Source organism: Balaenoptera ricei, chromosome 3 (genome assembly GCF_028023285.1).
Source record: "Balaenoptera ricei isolate mBalRic1 chromosome 3, mBalRic1.hap2, whole genome shotgun sequence".
In the NCBI taxonomy this organism is placed as follows: domain Eukaryota; kingdom Metazoa; phylum Chordata; class Mammalia; order Artiodactyla; family Balaenopteridae; genus Balaenoptera; species Balaenoptera ricei.
In genome coordinates this window covers 164,883,417-164,905,660 of record NC_082641.1, presented here as the reverse complement: position 1 = coordinate 164,905,660, position 22,244 = coordinate 164,883,417, and the positions used below count along the sequence as shown (strand labels likewise).

General features: G+C 53.3%; 1 protein-coding gene across 3 annotated transcripts in view; it reads right to left on the bottom strand.

Annotated features, from left to right (window-relative positions):
• Window positions 1-2,390: 2,390 nt before the first annotated feature.
• TBC1D9B (TBC1 domain family member 9B) overlaps window positions 2,391-22,244 on the bottom strand; it is a 44,284-nt gene continuing 24,430 nt past the window's right edge. Inside the window, exons 8-22 of one of the 3 annotated variants that reach the window (XM_059917892.1) lie at window positions 18,078-18,239; window positions 17,616-17,766; window positions 16,894-17,108; window positions 15,260-15,377; window positions 13,833-14,118; window positions 11,959-12,088; window positions 11,732-11,830; window positions 10,895-10,963; window positions 9,649-9,889; window positions 9,169-9,234; window positions 7,421-7,492; window positions 7,107-7,157; window positions 5,479-5,538; window positions 4,785-4,891; window positions 2,391-3,681 (exon numbers count right to left, since the gene is read on the bottom strand). In XM_059917892.1, coding sequence (XP_059773875.1) covers window positions 2,995-3,681; window positions 4,785-4,891; window positions 5,479-5,538; window positions 7,107-7,157; window positions 7,421-7,492; window positions 9,169-9,234; window positions 9,649-9,889; window positions 10,895-10,963; window positions 11,732-11,830; window positions 11,959-12,088; window positions 13,833-14,118; window positions 15,260-15,377; window positions 16,894-17,108; window positions 17,616-17,766; window positions 18,078-18,239 — 2,514 coding nt within the window. In that variant the 3' untranslated portion in view covers window positions 2,391-2,994. Of the gene's footprint in view, window positions 3,682-4,784; window positions 4,924-5,478; window positions 5,539-7,106; window positions 7,158-7,420; window positions 7,493-9,168; window positions 9,235-9,648; window positions 9,890-10,894; window positions 10,964-11,731; window positions 11,831-11,958; window positions 12,089-13,832; window positions 14,119-15,259; window positions 15,378-16,893; window positions 17,109-17,615; window positions 17,767-18,077; window positions 18,240-22,244 lie in introns of those variants that run through there. The other 2 variants (XM_059917893.1, XM_059917894.1) reach the window with 2 other exon arrangements.

Here is a 22,244-nt window from a genome sequence, read left to right as displayed (position 1 = left end):
AAATTGTTTTTCTACTTTTCTGTTTTTTTCTTCCTTTCTGCAATAAACATGTAATCCTTTAAAAATTCATATACATATTTTTTTTTTTTGGAAATTATAAGAATGACTTGAATGGTTTGGTACAACATATCACTTGGTAAGGAGTTTTAAAATATACAATTATGTTTACTTTCAGAACACAAATATATTTAAAACTTTATTTTTATTATCCATTTATTATTTAGTGTTACTGTTCTTATTAAACATTTTATCATGCGAGGTTAAATAATGGATGAAAGTACTATTTTATTGTACATTTTTGTACCTTCTTTTATCACGTAAAAAGGATAGTGTCCTCTTTTATGTTGTTTACTTTCTTTGGTATATTCTCAAATTTATACTTCTACATGGCATATAAAACATTTATTTAAATTCCAGGACTTCCCTGGTGGTGGTCCAGTGGTTAAGAATCTGCCTTCCAATGCAGGGGACAAGGGTTTGATCCCTGGTCGAGGGAACTAAGATTGCACATGCCACGGGGCAACTAAGCCTGCGTGCTGCAATTACTGAGCCCGTGCGCTGCGACGAAGAGCCCGCTCTCTGTAACGAAAGATCCCGCATGTCACAACGAAGATCCCACGTGCCGCAACTAAGACCCGATGCAGCCAAATAAATAAATAAATATTTTAAAATTCCAAGTTATTTTAAATCTTTCTAATTGATTACAATCAATTTGACTCTGCCAATTTTGTGGAATTCTTATGTATATCTCTACTTAATTTTATTATGACCAAGAACAGTCTTTTTTTTTTTTTTTGGCTGCATCAGGTCTTAGTTGTGGCGCGCGGGATCTTCGTTGAGGTATGCGGGATCTTTCGTTGTGGCACGTGGGCGTCTCTCTAGTGTGGCTTGCAGGTTTTCTCTTCTCTTGTTGTGGCCCTCAGGCTCCAGGACGCGTGGGCTCCAGGACGCGTGGGCTCCAGAGCACGTGGGCTCTGTAGTTTGCAGCACACAGGCTCTCTAGTTGAGGCACGCCAGCTCAGTAGTTGTGGTGTGCAGGCTTAGTTGCCCCGCAGCATGTGGGATCTTAGTTCTCTGACCAGGGATTGAACCCACATCTCCTGCATTGTAAGGCGGATTCTTTACCACTGGACCACCAGGGAAGTCCCAAGAACGTAGTCTTTCTAGCAATAAATTCTTTGAAATTAATTTATGACAAAGCATGTAGTCAGTTTGTGTAAATACTGGAAAGGAAATTACATTACTGACTCTGTTGTTGTTGTCATTAAGAAAGAAAACAGCTGTTCAGTTTCCTTGATGTTGTTTTGCTGCATTTATCGAGAAGTGACTCAGCAGTTGTAAACAAGGTAAAATCATGGAGATTGTTATTTTAAAACCATCCATAGGGCTTCCCTGGTGGCGCAGTGGTTGAGAATCTGCCTGCTAATGCAGGGGACACGGGTTCGAGCCCTGGTCTGGGAAGATCCCACATGCCGCGGAACAGCTGGGCCCGTGAGCCACAATTACTGAGCCTGCGCGTCTGGAGCCTGTGCTCCGCAACAAGAGAGGCCGCGATAGTGAGAGGCCCGCGCACCGCGATGAAGAGGGGCCCCTGCTTGCCACAACTAGAGAATGCCCTAGCACAGAAACGAAGACCCAACACAGCCATAAATAAATAAATAAACAAATACTTAAAAAACAAAACAAAACAAAAAACCATCCATAAAATCTAAAGAGATAGAAAATAGATTGGTGGTTCCCTGGAGCTGGGGGAGGGTACACGGATTGGCAGCACATGGGCAGGAGGCATCTTTCCGGGGTGATGGAAATATTCTAAAGTTGAATTGTGGTGACGTTTGCACAACTCTAAGTTTACTAAAAAATCATTGAATTGTAACTTAAAACAAGTGAATTTTATGGTATGTAAGTTTGCCTCAATAAAGCTATTAAGTTTAAAACCAAAAAACAGCCACAGAGATGTTATCTTTTAGTACAAATAAGAGTGACCCTGTGTTGGGGGCAAACGCTGGACATGATGATCAGCTCCTGCTGCAAAGCTAAGGGGTCCTCATGGCTCAGCCTGTTGCCCGTGTCCCCACAGTCTGCTTTCTGAACCCAAAGGCTTGCTGCAGCCCAGGCCTGAGCACACATGTCCTGCACCTGGACCCAGGCTGTTTATACCTGCAGAGCAGGTTTCCTCTGCTGCTGCAGGTCTTCACAGGCCCTGCCCAGCCTGCATCAGCAGCTTCCATGTCCCCATCCTCCCTAGGGGTCTTGAACTCCCACCTCCTGTGAGAGACTAAGTGTTGGGAACCTCTGGAATATGGCCTGGGCCCCATACCTGCCTGGGGAGAAGCCAGGAGGCCGAAGCAGTGGTTGAGGGTCACATTAATTCTCTATACACAGTGTAGTTTTTAGTTCTTCCAGGGATTTATTAAGGCATTGAGCATAGTGTGATTTTTAGCCAACTGAAATGAATACAAGGAAATATATCAGGACCTGAGGGATATGTTTTTAAGGTTAATGGTGAGGATGACGAGCTGAAAGAGAATTGAGAGTAACACCTGTGCAGGGGGCACCCACCCTGGTGCAGCAGATGCTTTCTGCCCGTGTCCCCCAGCCAGAAGCTCAGGCTTAGGGGCTTCCGAAAAGCATCTCGAAGTTCTCACCATTTTGGTGCCCAATAGGCACTCGACCCCCCTACCTGGTGCCAAGTGGCGGGAAAGCCCCCAGAGCACGCAGCTGCAGAAGAGGAGGTGGAGGACAGGGTGTGGCCTGGCCACAGTGCAGGGCAAGCAAGGGCAGATCAGAGAGCCCCTAACACTATGCAGGGGCCAGGAGGCCCAAGGCAGAACGAGGGGGTGGGGAGCCCCTGCCTGGGCCCCAACTGCGACTGTTCAGCCTTCTTTCCATTTACAACTCACTGCTTCTGGGGAGAACTGGAGGGGTGTGTCCTTAAAGAGAAAACAGAACGGGAGGGAGGGAGGAGAGGCCAGCCCGCAGGCCTTGGAGCCCTCAGCCCAAAACCGCAGACTGCTCATGGTCACTGGAGGTGCTAAACTGTCTCTCCACCTTCCTCTGGTCCTTGATCTTGAGTCCAATGTCTACCCTCTTCTCAAAGAAGTTCACCAGCACGGACTCCGTCAGGATGGAGGCCAGGATCTGCTCGAAGGAGATGCACCAGTCTGTGTCAACGGCACCCCCACTGTGAGTGGTGGCCACGGGGCTGTGGGCCTCCCCACCCACCAGCACTGTGTCATCAGCCAGGTCCTCACACTGCAGGGAGCCCGTGCTGACCACTGAGTACGAGGACATGGACATGTCGTCTTTGGTTTCGTCGTCAGACAGCGGCTGGGAGGGGGAGCCCTGCCCCTCGCCGCCGCCCCCTTCGCCCACCACCTGGCTCTCCTGCGGTGCTTTCCCAAGGTGGGCGTCTCCACCCGCTTTGGCCTGGGGGTCCCCTGCAGCTGGCGGCTGAAGCTCCTGGGCCGCGTCTTGAGGGGGGTCTGGAGCTGGCGGCTCGCCCTCCTCAGGGGCACTGTCCCTGGTCTCTCTGCCCGACCATGCAGAGAACCTCCTCCCCACCTCCCCAATGCGGAGCAGCAGGCTGGCCACCGTGGCGATAGCGTGGTACAAGTCCTGCTCCATGGGGTCTTCGCTGAACATGTTGTAAAGCGTCTTGCACAGCTCTATGAACTGCTCCTTTTAAGGGGAAAAACAGAAAAGGGCAGGGAGATGGTAAAGAATGGGTCAGATTGCCCTCAGATGATCCAGACTCACAGTGCTGGCCATTCTGATTGGCGTGAGGGTGCTGTCCCGTTAGTTGTCTCCGTACACCTGTGTCTTGACATGTCCATTTCACAGATTAGGACACTGAGGTGCAGAGAGGGAAAGGGCTTTCTTTTCCAGCTGCCTTTCTTTCAGCACATATAGGAACATTTAGAGTCTCTCCCTGTCTCTATGTCCATTCTGTTAGCAGAGACAGACCTATTTCTATCATACCTTTCCAAACCCAGTGACTACAAGTGCTTCTTCACTGTGTTTTAGAATCACTCTGAGTTTTTTATATCTTTAATCGGAAGCGCCTTCAACTCTCCTTTAAGAAGCTCTTTAGAGAGTGATGACAAGGTAAGGCAGCTTGGGTTGGTTGAGAGGGGTGAAGAGGTCAGGTTCCAGGTCCTGAAACCATATTTAGGCTTCCTGGCCTGAGAATGGGATGAAACCTCCCTCCACGGCACCCCATTCTTCAGGCCTGTGGATGAGAGAGCACCCAGATTGCAAGGTCCCCCTTCGGGCAGAGCAGACCGTGGTCAGGCTGCAGCTCAACAACTGCCTTTGGTTACATGTCTGTGGTCCTGGCTGTAAGACCCTTGGCAAGATGCCACGGTCCTGACGCAGAGACCAGCAAACAAACATCGGGTGGTGGGTCGAGCGGGCCTGTGTGTGCACAGCTCCGAGCGGGGCCTGGCAGGGAGCAGAAGCGCTGTGATGTTGTCTCATAAATGGTGGTGTGAGTCTCTGCCTTTTGAGGCTAACCTTCCCCAGTGCTCCTCTGGTTCACGGATACCGATTAAACCGAAGCAAGTCATCACCAGTGGAGTGTTCTGGACAAGGCCCTGAAGCAACTGACCCCTTGTCCTCCTAGAATAGTCCCTGACTGCTGCCTGACTAGATGTTCTAAAGGTAGGCAGGAGAATCCCTACATTCCAGGGGGTGCTGGGACGGTGGTGAGGTGCTGGGTGGGACGGCTCAGCCTCGGTCAGAATTTTCCAGAAACATCTGTTGTGTGTTCTGATTGGGCCTACCTGGTTCATCTTGGGAAGATCCTTAATCGTCTCCTTCCGAACCTCTTTCTCCTTGGCCCACATTCGAAGGTAGTGCCGATAGTCGGGAGGGCTGGTTCCCTTCTCCTCTGCGAGTTGGGAGAAAAAAATTAATCTCCATCTGTCAAATGAGAGAAAGAGGGCTGGGGGCTGGTAGCAGGGGGTAAGTGGGTTTAAGTATTGTCTGGCACGGAGTTACCTGGGCCCTATTACAAAACACCCCGGCATTTGGGGAGGTGGTGATAGGAAAAAACACCCTAGAACACTCATGGGTCTCCCCTGAGTTATGCTGAAGTAGGTCTGAGCTAAGCTGATGAGGATGGCCCCTAATCTGTCTTCCCCAAGATGGTGACAGAACCATGTGGAGGCTGGAGAGAGGGTGGCATGAGAAGGAGAGGCCGGCTGGGCACCTAGAGGAGTCCTGGCAGGAAGTAGGCACCCCCAGAGGGAGGCGGTGATGGCTGGGGGTGTTCACAGCTACAGGAGATTCAGGCCTGGGGCTGATGAGAGCTGGGCAGCTGATGGGCTAGGCATTCACCTCAAGGAGAGCTGTGGTGTCAGGCATACATCTGCCATCTCCCCAGGGTACGGGGCTCTTCTGCAGTGACAGGGCAACCAGACCCCACCCACCCTGGGGCCTCTACCAGCATCAGCAGATGTTGGCCTATATACACACCTCCTCTTTTTTCTTGGATGTTATTTCCAGCTCCCTCTTGCTCTTCCTGCTGTAGTGCTTCTGGACAATGGGATGAATAAAAAGAACAAGAACATTCTTCTGTTATGACTCCAAACCACTGAGGTCATTGAGTGGTCGGTCTAGTCTGTGCTCTCCTGCGGAAGCGGACCTGGCCCTGGGCCCTGGATGCTGCTTCTTTGCCTTCTCTGAGCAGGGCTGTCTCACTCCACCTGGTTACACTGAATCAGAGAGCCACTGAACCCTCACATCCTCTCTTTCAAAAGAATACAAGTCATACCACACAGTTCTTAAGTGAACGATGGCGCACGTTATGGGCAAAAAGTCTGAGACCAATGATTTCTATAGTTTCTGCTGATAAAGGTCAAACTCAGGGGAGTCCTAATTACCAATTCAACCTGCAACTGCCACACTAGCTGATGAGGAATTTTATGTACATGAATCCTGCGCTCAGCACTGTATTTCTTAAAGTGACATATTTGCTGGAGTGTGCATACACCATGCTCCTTACGGTGACCATGAACTTGGGGCGAGCAGGCTGCCCAGCTTTTGCAGACCTGTTCCCTGAGGGAATGTGGCCGGTGGGGGGACCTCAGGTGGGACGGCAGTGTCCCAGCTCTGAATGGCCCTTGGCAGCTATGTGGTGGCAGGGAAGGGCGCAGCGCTCCGGGCTCAGGCTTCTCACCAGGGAACGGACCGCTGCCTGTAGGCTACGTGAGGTCTGAGGACAGGGATCTGTACCCCGAGTCCCTGGCCTCTCCTGGAAGTGCCTGGGACAAGCCTAAAGCATCCTTGATTTGCTCAAGCATAACAGAAGATACATCTGTTTCTTTAGTTTGTATACTTGAAATCAAGGTCCTCAAGCTTCATAGTCAAGTTAAGTAAGCCTTTGGCACTGTCAACAGGATTGCTTTGGGTATCTTGATAATATCTTGATAGTACCTTTTAATTTCCCTTTTGAGCGTGTATTATCCTTGGTGTGTTATTACCTATCCCCCATGAGAAATTATAGGGCGGTGTTTTGGTTGGTTTTCTAGGTGTATTACATACTACCAGCTTGATTGCCAAATCCCAGGCCCAGAATGCCCCATCACCCTGGACCCAGTACTCCCAACAGGTTTTAAGTGTAGCACAGGGATGACTTCTAATAGGCACTCAACATACGTATTTTTCCCCAACAAAAAAGTTGTGTGGAACATGAAAATGTTTCCAAAGAAAGCATCTACCACTCTCCTGCACCTCTGCTCAGCTGTGCTTTGTCTGTTTCACAATGACAGCTTTGCAATGATAGCATTTTGTGTTTTCCTACGACCATGATGACACAATACTTTCTGCATGTGGCTGGGGAGGTGACAACCTAGTGCCTGTGCAACACCCGCTATACTGTGTGTCCTCATTTACTGCCCCCACGCAAGCACAGCAGCTGCCCCTCTCCACCCCAGTCCACGGCTGGCTCTGGGTCCTCCTCAGAACTTAGCCACACAGGAGGCGTCTCTGGAACTAAGAGCTTCCAGGCCTCCTGACCATGCAGGGGAGCGTTCAGGAGATAAAACCCAAGGCCCTGGGGAAGCCAAGTGCAAAGGGGGCGCCCCTGCCCCCCAGGCACTGACCTTGAGCCTCCCAGGGCAGGAAAAGATCCAGGTCGGAGGCCAGAGGAGATGCTGGAAGGGACAGCAGAGGAGGAGCAGAGGCAGAGGGAGGGAGAAGCCCGGGTCCGGGAAGGCAGAGACAAGAGAAACAGGAGTGAGAACACCCCCGGGGGGCCTGGCCCTAGAGAGAGAGGCAGCTTCCCCCGGCTCTCGCTCCGCACCTCCCCACCCAGCACACTCCCGGAGCCCGTGGAGGGCCGCCAGCCGCCTGCAGGCGCCCCACAGCAGTGCTGCTCGGCACAGGGCCTGAGGCCAGTGGAATACAGAGTGCTCACCTTCTGAGGAGCTGTTCTCGGTGAAATAATGGGTCGCTTCCAGGGCTGACTCAGCCTCCTCTGGGCTCAGGGCTGTGCTCGGAGTGAAGGAAGAGTGAGGGCAGGAGGGAACAACTTGATGCTCACCGAACGAAACCTCCCTGAGCCCTGGACAAAGGCCCTCCCCCCACCTGCCACTGCGTGCTCCACAGCTCCCAGCCCCACCAGTATGGTGTGCGGTCATAGTGGTAACAGCTGACAACTGATTCTGGCTGACTCGTGCATTGTGTTTGAAAATGTAATATATACATATCCCGGATAAAAATCCAGTCAGCGCAGCTGGGACTTGGTTGAGCGGCCATCCTTTCTCCCACCCCATGATGATGCGGCCCAGAGGATTCTTTTGGGACATTTTATGCTCCTGCAGGTACATATGCAGGGACCGGCCAGGCACAAGTGACTTGTTCTCACTTTATACACTTGGGCATTGTTCCACACCAGCACATACTGGCCTGCCTCATTTTGCAATAAAGTGGTCTCTGGGGTGTCGGATCCACTTGGTTCTGTGCAGGGGGCTTATTCTCCCCATTGTACGGAGGGGGAGGAAGTGAGCGAGTTTTAACAGTGTGTGGCACAAGGGGAGGTGGCAGGTGTGGGCCGCCACTAGAGCCCTAGATGAAGCAAGGTGGGCAGAGGTGGCTTGGGAGTGGCAGGGCTGGCCGCACGTGCCCTCATGGACAGGCTCTCGGCACAGTGGGGTCTGCCCAGCCCAGGCCTCTCTCTCAGCAGAATGAGAGGTGGCCTATACCAATCTTTCCATGGAAGTATCCCCAAGGCCACTGTTTCCTTGTTGCGTTACAGGGAAAAACCAGCCACAGGTGAGAATACCTGTGTCAGGAGCAGTTGTCTCTCCAACTCTGGATGCAGAGAACAACTCTGAGGGAAACTTTAAAACTACAGTCTGGGCCCCGCCCCAGGCCAATCAAGTGAGAGCCTCTGGGATGAAAAATCACTCAGGCCAACTCTGAGGCAGCGCTGACTCCCAGGGGCAGCTCATGAACAGCAGCAGGAACCCAGGACAGCTCCACCCCAGAGCAGAACCCCTGGGGCCAAATTTTCACCTGCCCGTCTCAATTCCCTCCTGTGAAAATGGGGAAGGCCTCCCCCCTGCACTTGGAGAACTCTGAGTGGCCACCCCTGCTGAGCCAGGCGAGCTAGGCTGATGAAGCAGTGAGACCCCATGCTTTGGGACCAGCTACTGTGGACTATCCACTGTCAGTGTCCCAGCAGGCCCGGCACTGCTAGAGAAGCCAGAGGAGAGCAGCCATACAACAGGGCCCCCCGGCCTTGGCACTCCCGGGCCGCTCCTCTGGTGAGAAACAGGAACCCTCGAGAGACTTAAGGATAAGCTAATGAACACAAGAGACTCAAACCTGAATATCCACTCCTGTGAGTCCCCCTCATGAGGGGGCGTTCTAGTTGAGTGACACAGTGCTCCATCTGGGCCTTTGCCTGTGGGCAGAGTCCTCCCTGAGACTCCCGCACATCCCTTCCCAGGCCACTCAGGTCATGACCCTGCTCTCAGACCAAGACTGGGCTGGGCTTCAGCCCCCATGCTCTGGCTCCTCCACGCTCTCTGTCAGGACGGGTGGGTCTCCTAGCTGCCGCAAGGCCCAGCACTCCACAGAGGCCTGTGCCTTGGAATGCTGCAGCTCCAGCTCTGGACACGTGAGAAGCCCTTGCTGAGGAGTGGGACGGGAGGCTCTCACCTGGAGGCAAGTGCAGCTTGTAGAGCACCTTGAGCTTCTCTGTCAGGTCCCCATGGTACATCCTACCTGTGGAGGAAGGCCAGCAAGGAGGCACGCTGGCAAGAGGGCACAAGAGTCCCACGGCCAGTCCACATTCGAACACCTCCCCTTCCAATGGGTTCTGGTGGGACCCTCCTCGCCACCTGACTCTCTCCTGGACAGGACCCTGGGGGTGAGCACCAGGCCTCTGGCTTTCCCCTTCTCTGGGGCCTGCAGACCCGGCCTCCAGCAGTGGACTGAGGGAGGGGAGGGGAGGGAGGGCTCCCATTGGACCTCCATGTATCTCCAGTGGGAAAACTGCACTTCCTTTAACAAGGGTCAAGGGCTCCAGGCTGCCCTCAGCTCGCTGCAGTGGGAAGACTGGCCAGGACTGGCATCTGAAGGCTTCCTCAGAAAGGGCGCGGGCACGGACAGGCCCCTGCAGGCCCTGGAGCCACTCACTCATCCCTGTCACGAACTCCTTGAAGTTGATCAGCGAGTCCTTATTTTCATCCAGGAGCCGAAACATGCGCCCCGCCAGCACGGGTGTGTGGGAGCCACAGGCCCAGGGTGTCAGGCTGGCGAAGAGTTCCCGGAACTGGTTCGTGTCAATGCGGTACTGCTCCAGGTAGGGCAGGCTGGGGTCCCGACGCACAGCTGCAGGGTGGCTGCTTCCCCAGTACTGGCTCGCCAGCTGCTTGGCCTGCAGGGGGCATAGCCTGGTGAGATGGCCTGGCCTCCTGGCCCCTGGGTGCTTAGGATTACCAGGCTGCTTGGTGTGTTCACCCTCCTCCTCCATCCAAGTCTGCAGAGTCCTGGATAGTGAGCACTGGGCTAGACACAGCATCTCACAGAACCTCCTGCGTTGGTACCATCAGCCCCTTGTTCATAGCCGTGGGAGTCAAGACAGGGCCCTAGGACTGCCAGCCACAGCGGCCAGAGCGGGTGAGAGGCAGCACTGGCTGGACTGCTCTGACCTTAAGGCCACAGCAGGGTGGTTATCTTGGGGGTTGAACCAGAGGCAGCTGGAGGGGCAGATGGGACCCGACAATGAGATCAGAAAGGCATTGTAGACATGGCTGTTTCTGCCTGCTCTTCACACCCTTTCCCCTTCTTCTGTTAACAGCACCTGAACTTTTCTTGGAGAGCCCCTCTCGTCCCACCCTCAGGCCATGGGGTGGGCACGTGGCCCACTTTTGGGTCAGCAGCAAACACCTTCCTGTAGCCACAGCACCTAACTTGAGTCATTCCAACAATCAACCCTAGGCTTTTTGCTAAAACCACTTAGAAAGAAAAATTTTCTTTTCACTGGGGTTACTGAGAGGACAGGATGACCTTGGAGGTGCTGACAACAGTCCTGCCACTTTGTAGGAAGAGCAGTCCAGGTGATACCTGAGGTAGGGGAGCTTGACAGGAATGTTGGAACACCTAGATACAGGCATGCCTGAAGCTGTGCATTCCTAGACTTTTCAGTTTCATGAGCCAATGCATTCCCTCTTATATAAGCTGACTTGAGTGGATTTCCTTCCACTTAAGAGTGTCCTGCCTAAACTCCAAGAAGTATTAAATTCTACCATGTGAACTTTGTAGTAACTGCATCTGAGGATGCTTTTAAATCTACTTGTCTCCTGGCAGGAGGCTGCTACGCTGAGGATGAATTTAGGGGACTAGGATGGGACAGTGGTCTTCCCTTGCTCTCGGCTGTCACCTTAAACACCATGTAAAGGTCCTCCAGCTCTTCAATTGAGAAACCAACGTCCCCAGGTATAGCTCGGACCTAGAAGGAAAGAGAAACAGGAAGTATTAATGAATTCTCAAGTTCCTGCTCTTTGAGAGAATCCCCATGGGGATGAGGGCGAAGACACGAACTGCCCTCTTGGTGTTGCCAGCTGGCTGAGCACATGAGGGTAGTCCATTCAGGAAAGAACGTGTGGTCCACACTCTTACCCCTCATCACCCATCCTGCCACTCAATTCACACTCCCTGAGCTCCTTGCTGGTGGGCACTGGGGGTGCCTTTCTGAACACCCAGTCAGGGACACAGGGTGAGGGGCGGTGATCAAGAAACTGCTATCTGGATCCCTCGAAAGGTCCTGGCACTGGCTCTTTGGAAGGTGACCTAGAACTTCCCAATAACTTCTCTCTCCAGAGACAGGAGGACAAAGGCTTGCAGCAGAGGTCAGCGGGCTGAGTGGATGGAAGGCTGGGTGGCTGAGTGTCGCTACCCAGGGGCAGGGGTTAAAGCCAGGCCTGAGGGCTCAGTCCAGAGTGGGATCATGCTTAGCCTTTAGGCATTGAGGCATCAGAGAAGCTTCCCTGTGACCAATCCACAAGCAGAAAATTGTGACCAGCCCTCTCCCCACTTCCCTAAATTTGCACCTTCACTCCTGGATTCCAGTCCCACACAAGACAGTGCTAGGGGACTCTGCATCCTGCTTCTCGGGGAAGTCTGGAGATTGCTCGGCAGAAGCAGCCCACTTGGTCACCATCCCCACCCCGGCTCCAGCCTGCACCCTGGGGCCATGGGAGCCCGGGCCCGTCCGTACCACACTCCTCTTGGCCGTATCCTCCAAGGACTGGATCACTTTCAGCCTCTGTTTAAACCGCATCTGTTCAATGTCCTCGGCCCTCAGGCTGCTGAATTTCTACCAGTCAGAGATGATTCAGTGAGATAAGGTGGAACCACAGAGCAGAGGACAGCCACCCGCCATGGCCAGCTGCACCCATGGCCCCATGGAGTGGTCTGGCCAAGAAGCCCCCAGGGAATGCTGACCTCATATGACACCTTCAGGAGGTCGAAGATGTCCACCTCTTCAGGAGGGTCATCTCCACTGGTCAGCAGGGCATGGAGGTGTGGGATAGGAGGAGAGACACTCTGCTTATTGACCACATTATCCAGGTATCTGTAAGGATTAAAGGACAGAAATCTAGATCACCCACAGGTGACAGGGGTGTCTTACCCATGGCTAAATGATGTGGAGAGACCTAATTTGCCCAGACTCCCAATCAATGAGCGAGTGTGCTGAGGGCTGGGCATCCTCCAGGAGAGAGAAAGATGAGCCACTGCAGGGAGGAGGGGGAGAGGCACGCCCTGGTGGGTACCCTGGCAAATCAGGGGTGCCCCCTGGAGGCAGTGGAGAGGCTTGACCACTAACTCTGAGAAAGCTAGGCTGTCCACTGGGGTCCCACGGAGGGAGGGGGGGGCGGCCTTTACAAGTCCAGACCCTACCAAACCAGGAGAGAGGTTTGTCCCAGCTGGAGGGATGACAAGCTTCCTCCATCTGGCGGGTCACTGGGCCAGATGTGAGGACTCCCTGCCTGGCCAGGAAGAATCAGGGACCAAAGGAGTGTCCCAGGAGGAAGGCGAGGGAGAAGCCCTGCTGTGGGGGTGTCCGAGGAACACAGCCTCGGGACAGGGCCTGACTCTGGCTGGACTAGCCCAGCCAGGACCTCACACTCTCCCAGGCTCTCTGGCCGGGACTGACACTCAGGTGGGAGACACCCACTGGCTCCGGCACCATTCCTGGTCAGGCCCTGCTGCTGAGGAGGGGCCCCATCTGTCTGGTGTGGGAGATGGGCATGAAAACCACTTGCCGACTCTGGTCACGGGCTGGGTATCTTGTCATCACTGAGGACAAAGAGCTAGCATGGCCCATAGCAGAGAAGCAACAACTCTGCCAGCCTGGGACCCTTGCAGGTTCCCAGTCAGCACCTGGGCTGGCTCGGCAGGCAGGTGGCAGCATTCCTGGCTGTCCCCGGTGGCTGGGAGCATTCCAGGCTGAGCAAATACATGCATGTGGGCTGGCAAGGCTGTATAGAGCTCAGGGCCTGGGCCACAGTGAGGACTCCCCCCCCCCAGGAAGGCACCTGGATATAAAGGCCTTGAAGGCCAGGCTGGGGGACTTAGATCCTTTGTCCAGAAAACCACCAGTGGCACAGGTAGTCCCCATGTCCCAAGGGAGGAACAGGGTCAGATTCTGATCAGGAAGAGCCCTGTGGGATGCTGGTGGATGAGACTGGAGCAGGGAAAACTGTGACGATGCAGACACAGGGCCCTTGGCAGGGGTGTCATGGGTCTGCCCTGAGGCGGTAGGGGTTGAAGGGAGGGGCTGGACGCCAGAGAGAGTCCACGAGGATGGGATGCGGGGACTGAGGGAGGACGAGCCAGCCAGGATGACCCTGGGCCTTAGGCGTGCCTGGTGGATATCAGCTCATTCAGCAGCTACCGTAGGCCCAACATGGGCCCTTGTCTAGGTGACGGGGTGAGAGGGATGCTGCTGAGCTGGGAAAGGCACGACCAGGACTGCTTTGTGGGAATAACGGACACCCAGCCTTCGCTAGAGGCGGGAGGCCCTGCTCTTCCGGCTGCCTCCTGCGCACCAAGCCCTCTAGCCCAGTGTTCTCTGGCCCACTACCTGTCTTACCTTCTCCCAGCACTTATTACTACTCCAGTACTCTTCTGCCTCCTTCCAGAAAGGAGGCTCTCTCCACCCCCCTGGAGTATCCCCGGGTCTAGCCCTGTCTGGGCACTTGGTAGGTACAGTCCCAGGATGCTGACCAAGGAGCACATAGGGCTGGGGATTGGGGGGGTGCTGCAGTCAGTGCTGGCCAGCTCCCCAGCAGGAGGAGGGAGGCCGGCTCGGTCACCTGCCCAGGACGGTCATGGCCTCGCCCTCGTCGCTGCAGCCCAGCAGCTGGTCCATGTTGGCATCCAGGATGGCCAAGGCCACCTGCAGGATCACCTTGATGCCCTCATAGAAGAAGCAGTCAACAACGACCGCAGCGCTCTCAAAGGGCATGACGCTGAGGAAGAGGGTCAGGAACCAGGAGAGCGAGATGCTGGAAATCACCCCCAGGTCCTGCATCTTCTCGGAGAGCTGGGGCAGGAAGTCTCTCGTGAGCTCTTCGAAAATGCCTTGGTCCACCAGGGCCCCTAGGGAGAGAACGAAGGAGTCTGAATGGTGAGCTCACACCCCTGACTCAGGCAGGACCTCATGTGGGACCCCAGGGTCTGAGTTGCAAGAAGCTCACCTGGTCCCCAGCCAGCTCTGCTTACAACTGAGGGCTGGAGGTGGGCAGGTGGGGTGGAGAAAACAAGAACGGAAAAAATCCTGTAAGTTTCCTTTCTACTACTTCCAAACCACTGTGTGAAAAGAACGATTTCTTCCACTATACTTGGATTTTCTTTTTGGGAAATACTAATTTCTCTCTAGGGCGTCAGAAGTAAACAGTGAGCAGCTGCATAGCACAGGGAGATCAGCTCGGTGCTTTGTGACCACCTAAAGGGGTGGGATAGGGAGGGTGGGAGGGAGACACAAGAGGGAGGAGATATGGGGATATATGTATATGTATAGCTGATTCACTTTGTTATAAAGCAGAAACTAACACCCCATTGTAAAGCAATTATACTCCAATAAAGATGTTAAAAAAATAATAAGAAAAATTAAAAAAAGAAAAACAAACAAAAATAACAAAACAAAACAAAAAAAAGAAATAAACAGTGATCTCAGTAGCTTGTTTGTGTCCTGACCTGAAGCTTGTGAACAGATGCAATTCTAAAGGACCCCAAGAGTGGAAACGCCCAAAAGCAAACAGTAAGGGAAGGACATTTTAGAATAACAGACTTAATTATATATGTAATTAAATATATTTGCAAGTGCACTTCCATTTAATAACACAGATTCTACTGGCTGTGAGTTCCTAACAGTTGACATGGGGGTATAACTATATGCTCTGGTTGTGATACTGGAAATTTTCCACAATAAAAACGTTTAAGAAGAGTTAGATGGATATGAATTTAGGCCCCAAGCTAACTTCTTCTCTCACTGCCAGCAACTCCTAGAGAATCGCATAAAGTCTGGGAGAGACGGCTGGGGTCTGTGTTTGGCTCTCCACTTTTTAGCTGTGTGAAGATTCAGCAGCTTCCTAATCTATGGAGCGGAAGCTGTGACTGTCTGCAGCCCGGGGCAAGGCTGCGAGGCCTCCAAGAGCTCACCTGTGGGATGTGCTGAATGTAGACCTTGCCCAGGGAGGCCTGCCACCCCCACAGGGAGCTGCCAGTCTCGGGCACTCACCCACCACCCTGGTGTTGTAGTAGTCGGGCAGCATGCGTTCACAGAGGGCCACCAGCAGCCAGAATGCCTCCTCCTCGCTGCCATAGAGCAGGAGCACTGAGGTGACGATGTTCATGGCCTATGGGCACAGAGACAGTTGGGGGGGGGGGTCACGGAGCTGTCCCCTCCCAAGTGGCCTATGCATCCTCCTCTACCAGCAAGCCTGGCAACAACAAACTCTTCCACCCAACTCCGGGCAATCTGCCAAAAGGCAATTTGCAGGAAATCAATTTGACCAAAATGGTCAACCAAGCTCCTCAAATTGGGCCTGCAGGCATTTGGACACCCGAGAAGGCGAGGCCCTTCTTCGGCGTGGTGTCTGATGTCACAGGTGCAGCACGGGGCCAGAAGGACGTGTGAGTGAGCTGCGTGCAATGGCCACGTGGCTGCAGGGAGGCCAGGGCAAAGTAGCGACCACGCACAGCCTGAGCTGATCCCAAGGCTTGTAAGAGAAAGCCTCAATGGTGGCAAATTATCTCAAAAATGATTTAGAGCCAGCACGCTGGTTTTCCATGCACTGGAACTATGTCCTGCAGAACACTGGTCCTACAGAAAAGTGATTTCTCTGAAATCCAGAGGCAGTCACAGGGAAACAGAAAGCCATCTGACCTGGCCATGAAAATGCCCACTAGATTTAAAATCAAATGCCCCTGGAAATGCAAATCAAAACTGCAGTGAGATGCCACCTCATACCATTAGGATGGCTACTATCAAAAACACAGAAAATAACCAGTGTTGGTGAGGGTGGCGAGAAACTATAGCCCTTGTGTATTGTGGGTAGGAGTGAAGAATGGTGCAGCTCGTGTGGAGAATGCTATGACAACTCCTCAAAAAATTAAATATATGATCCAGCAATTCCACTTCTGGGTATAACGCCCAAAAGAACTGGGTGTGGATATTGTTACGCCTATGCTCATAGCAGCACTATTCACAATAGCCAAAATGTGGAAGCAACCCAAGTGGCCACGGATGATGAATGGATAAACAAAACACGGTGTATACATACAATGGAATATTCTTCAGCCTTAAAAAGGAAGGAAATTTTGACACATGCTACAACATAGATGAAACTTGAGAACATTATGCAAATGATATAAGCTAGTCACAAAAAGACAGTACTGTATGATGCTTATATGAGGTACTTAGTCAAAATCATAGAGACAGAAAAGATAATGGTGGTTGCCAGGGGTAAGCAGGGGAGTTGTTTAATGGGTACAGTTTCCATTTTGCAAGATGAAAAAGAGTTCTGGAGACGGATAGCGGTGATGGTTGTACAATGATATACCTAATGCCACTGAACTGTACACTTAAAACGATTAAGATGGTAAGTTTTATGTTATGTGTATTTTACCACAGACACAAAACAATCATACGCCTCAGGACCCACACCAGAAGCACATACATGGCATGGGGATGAGGTGAGCGATGAACACTGCTTCTAGATTCATCTTTTTCTGTGATTAGGACCTTCCTGGGGGGGACAGGGCACAGTTGCAGGTGTGTGAGGCCATCACTTAGGCCCAGGGCCATGGGGAGCTGCTCCTGTGAGCTTCTGGTGGGAGGTGCTGTCTCTGGACCCTGCTAAGCCCCTGTACCTGGCAGTAGCCAATGGTGGGGTTTCGGAACGCGTAGGCAGTCAGCACCCGGCGGAGTGCAGCGATCCCGAGCTCGTTCTGGAAGGCAGGGTGCTCAGGCATGGAGCGGTGGAGGTCTCGCTCGATCTCCTCCGTGGCCAGGCTGTTCTTCCCTGTGGACTTCTCCACCAGCTCAGCATAGTAGCCTGGGTGAGTCACCATCTCATTCCAGGCCCCTGTGGAGACACAGCTGGTGTAGCTGTCTCCCTCCTCCTCCCCTCCCGGGACTCTGAGGGCAACGGGGCAGGGTGGAGACGTCAGTGCACTGCAGAAGAGAAGTGGCACTTTGGGGCTGCAAAAGAGTTGGCCAGGTGCCAGGCAGAGTTTCCCTCATGACTGCTTCCGAGAGGAGTCACCCCACCCAAGTGCAAATGGCTGACTTCCCCTCCTGAAACCATCCAAGTGGCCAAGGGTGTGAATGTTGTCAGAGCCTGCCCCAAGGAAAGGAGCCCTCAGGAGGCCCGTTTGCCTTCCACTGCCGGTGGGAAGGCACCACCCCACTGGTGTCTGCTCCCCGGAACGCCCCTCCTGGCACACAGGAGCTTCATTACAGCTGAGAGTCCTGTTCCCGCCCTCTAAAGGCTGGTGGTTCCTGCCTGGCCGACTCAGGAGGCCAGCTGGGGGTCAGCCGAGCTCCCACATGGAAGCTGAGGCTGTGGGGCCGTGAGGCCAGGGCCTTTTACCAGAGAAGAGGAGCCACAGCTCCCCCCGGAGGCTCTCGGGGATGCCCTTCAGCACCAGCTCCCGCGTCCTGGTGGTGCGGTACATGCACATGCCGCGCCCGAACTCAAAAAAGTGGATGTTCCATGACTCCTCTTTCATCTTCTCCTTGGCCTGGGGGAACAGCAGACAGGGGGTCTGTGGATGCGACCCGAGTGCTGAGGCAGGTGTCAGGCCCTCCACCTCTCCTCCAAGGGCTTGTGGCGAAAATGCCACGAGCCCAGGCTGGGCTGCGCACGGCATCACCCTCGGGCGTCAGGGACACGGGACCCCGTGCAGAGGCCTGAAGCCCATGACCAGCGCTGCTGAACAGGTCACACAGGGTGTCCCTGGGCACTGCACATCGTCACCCAAGGGCCGCAGACTGGCCCTGCCCTTCCCCCTATCTGGCCTGCATGGTGGTGGAGCCCCGAGTCTGGGCTTACCCCCTTGGCTCCCAGGTCCTCCATGGGCGTGTTTCTCTGGAAGAGTTTGAGCAGGCCCTGGGAAGCGGTTGGAGCCTCCTGTGCATGGGACCCCTGGAGGCCACCGAGGGGTGAGGTCGGGCTGGCAGGCTGTTCTGACACCTCCTGAGGAGCTGGGGAAGACTGGGAAATACAACATGGGAAGGAAAGCACTGAGCGAGTGAGCTGCCCCACTGCCTGCGGGGTGGCCGTGCGGGAAAGAGCAGGAGGCCATGCTGTGGCTCAGCCCTACCTCCTCTCTGGTCAGACACACACCTGTATTGTCCTCCTTCACCAGGCACAGGTTCTGGTGCTCATCCTGTCAGGCCCTCTCTCCGTGAGGTCAGGGCCAGGAGAGGAGAAACCGCAAGGAGACAGCTCCACGTGCCCCTTCCTGAACTCTGTGTCCCCTACAAGGGCTTGACTGGCAGCACTCGTGGGTGCTCCCTGGGATGCCTTCCTTGCTCCAGCCTCTGGGGTGCAGACCCTGCCGAGCCCTGTAGGGACAGCTGCTGGTGGCGTCTGCCCGGACTGTTCTCGGGTCCCACCATTGTAGCGCTGCCCCATGGGGCCCCTGGCCACAGTGACCGGCTCAAGTGGGGAGTGCTGGGAAAGAGCACTGGGGCCCCCACTGGAGCCCAAGCATGGAGGGGAAAGCGGAGCAGAGGCAGGGTGACATCAGGCCTGCTCATCCCGAGACTGATCAGTACGTCCCGAGACTGATAGCCTGCCTCACCCTTTTCAGACTGACAGAGTCCTAATTGAGGGCATGCCTCCTGCGGGTGCCCTCAGTGACAGCTGAGTGTGGGAAGGAGTCCCCTTTCCTCTCCTCCCTCCCTCAGGCCCTGTCCACTGCACCCTCAAGGGCCCCTCAAAGAAGAAGGCGCTCCCAGGCCCTCTGAGGGCTGGTGGCTGTCCGCAATGCTCCCTCTCTCTGGGCCACTTGCCTGGTGTGTGGTGTGGCCTACAGTGGCCACACATCTCTTGGGCCACACCACCTCTTTCCTCTGGACACTTGTGCAGCTCAAGACCGGGTTCTCCTTGGCAGTCCGCCACACTTGCAACAAGGCTGTGGGGCTTTGGGAGGCGAAAATAAAGACACAGGCCTAGAACTAGGTGTGTGGGGAGGGGGTCCCCACCTGTGGGCCATCTCTAACCATAAACAGGGCGCTGGTATGGCTGTAGGACCCTCCCCAGTGTAGGAACCTGGGAATCTGCTTTCCCGTTGCACGGACGGCCAAACAGCAGGTGAAATGGATCCTGGGTGGTTCTGGGAACATACTGGGGGGCAATACGGGGCTGGGAGAAGAAAAGGGGGGCATCAAGAACAAAGGTCTAAAAGGAAGCCCTAACATTCAGGGTTCTTCCCCGGGCTTTCTGGAACCCCTACCCCCGGTCCTCACCCAGCAGGGCTAGTGAGGAATTTCTTAGTATCCTTCAGGTACAGTGTGGGTGACACCAGGCAACTGCCCCTGCTTGTGGATTGTGTTCTACCTGCAGGCACCTGACTTCAAGGTGAGTTCACTGCCGTGGGCAATGGCCTGGGCAGGGAGCTTGTTCCCTAGCCCGGGGGTCAGGTGGAACAGAGTCAGTGCCCACTCTGTCTGTCCTCCTCTCAGCTCCCTCCCCAAGTGCCCACCAGCAGGAACAACACCGCTCTTGGGTGGACACTGGTCACTGGCTCCCTTGAATCCACTTCTCCTTCTGCCAGCAGTGGCTTCCAATTTTGGGGGGGGGCACAACACATCTCTCTCCACTCTTGGACCCACACTTTGTGGAGTCCACTGAGGTCTGCGGTGGTGGCCACAAGCTAATTAGCGTTTCCCATGCCTGCGGGGGCTTGCGGGTACTGTGTCGGCCACTCTGCAGGGAATGTCGGGGTGAGCCAAGGAGGGTGCAGGGGCTGCACCACCATGCTGGTGCCACACATGCCCCGGGGATGACGCTCAACCAGTGGAGAGAGCCCAGCTCTGATGACAGGCGGCCAACTGTGTGGACTTCTTGGCTTCGTGGGCCAGTGAGCTCCCCTTCTGCGTGCTCCAGTCTGAGCTGAGTTTCTGCCCTTGTGCCTGTCAGCTCTGATCCCACTGGCTGTGGTCAAGCAGGGGTGCTGGACACCTCCCCCCAGACTTTCACCCTCTCTGTGTTCCTTACATCAGAACCCGCACCACAGCTGCGATGGCTTCACAGGGAACACATGCTAAACTCATCAAACTGTGCTATTTCAATATGTACAGCATATTGTATACCAAATTTACCTCAGTAGAACTGTTTTTAATAAAAAAGAAAAAAAAAAAAGAGAACTCTGCTAGGTTCATATCCACAGCCTGCCCCTCTGCCCCTGGCTGGTGTTTTCAAAATGGATTTTAGATCAACTAAAATACATTTTCATGACAAACTGCCCGAATCCAGGGACATGACCCCAGTCCAGACCCCAAGCATCCTGATGCAGAGAGTCTGCTTCTGGCTCGAGGTTCCCTGCAGGGACAAGGACACAGATGGACTTGCAGGCCACAGAGCACTGCAGAGGATCAAAAATCTCAGTGCCGGAAAGGAGACTGACTCAAGGATGTGACCTCAGCAATAACCATCCTTTGTGGTTCCTGGGGTGATGGTGAGCTCACAGACCCAAGCTGCCTGGGAATCCAGTCTCTCTCTCCTTCCTCTTGGTAACTGTCTCACACATTTTTCCAGTGCAAACCTCCCAAACCACCCATCTTCCTCACTTCCTACTGCCAACTGCTGAACTGAGCAAGCAGAAGCAGGAGCAATCTGACAGCTATCCACGGTCACCCCCACCGGCCCACCTTCCCACATCTGTGGCCACGCATGCCAGGCCCAATTCTCCCCCGACTCGAGCCCACGACCCTACCGCTCTCGCCTCTAGGACCTTCTTCTGGCAACTGCCCCCTCTCCACTGGATTAATTACCATCAGCATAGAATCATGCTGTTGTCCCTACAAGCCCTTCCCGTTCTTCAACTGGGTGGTGCTCACATGTTATGCCCACTTTTGTGAAAGTGCATCAAGCTGTGCACTTAGGATCCATGCACTTTAGAGTATATACATCACACTCCGATTACAAGGTCACACCCTGACGGGACCCCTGTGATTCTCAGCTGGCCTTTCTACAAAGTTTCTGGAAAGAGATGCCTAAACTCACTGTATCCTTTCCCTCTCTTTCCAGTGTTTCCTTGAGAAAGTGTCAGAAAATGTATGTTTATGTTCTAACAGTTACCTTTATACTAATGTCTTTATGTAGTACCCTGGGTCCCTTCTTTTTATACACTGGACTCCCTCCTAGGGGCAATACTAAACTTAGCGAGTAGCCCTGATCTTCCCCCTCCACTCCTTTCCCTGCCGACATATAATTTAAAGTGATATACCTTGCTCTTACTTAATAAGGCAGTCAGTGAGCTTATTCTACTTTCCATACCTTCTTTTCTCATGTTTTCATTGTACTCTATGTATTCAGAGCATATAAAATTACACATGACTTGTCACCTTTATCCTTGTTATCTAGTCCTATTTCTACAGCTAGATACATTCAATGCTCCCACCAGACCTTCTGCCAAAGCCTCTTGCATCATTTCTTGGTTGTCTGAGGTTGTTCACTATTAGATTCCTCAAACGCTGATAGCTTCTGTGAATTCCTGCATGTTCCTGACGGCCTGTGGTCTTGATACCTGAACGTCAGTTTGCCAGACAGAAAATCCTGGGGTCACAGCTTTTTTACTGTATATCTTACAAAATGTTACTCTATTTGTATAAAATTTTGCTATCAAAATGTCTGACACCTCTCTGATTTTCATTCCTTCATAAATGACTTGGTCTTTCTTGACTGGTTGCCCAAAATAATTGTTTTAATCTTGAAAATCTGATAGTTTTACTAGATTATATCTCAGTGTGTATATACTGCATACTACTCTGTATTTATTTTCCAGTTGTACACACGCTCTTCCACCAGGCAGGTTTAAGTCTTTTATGTTCAGAAAACTTTTCTTGAATCGTGGTTTCTATCAGTTGTTATTCCACAGCTTTGTTTTTCTTTTTTAGGGAGCTACGTTATACATAAGTTGGATTTTCTTTGCCTGACTTCTTTATCACTTTTCTTGACTACTTTTTCTCTCTCTCTTTATTGGACTCTCCT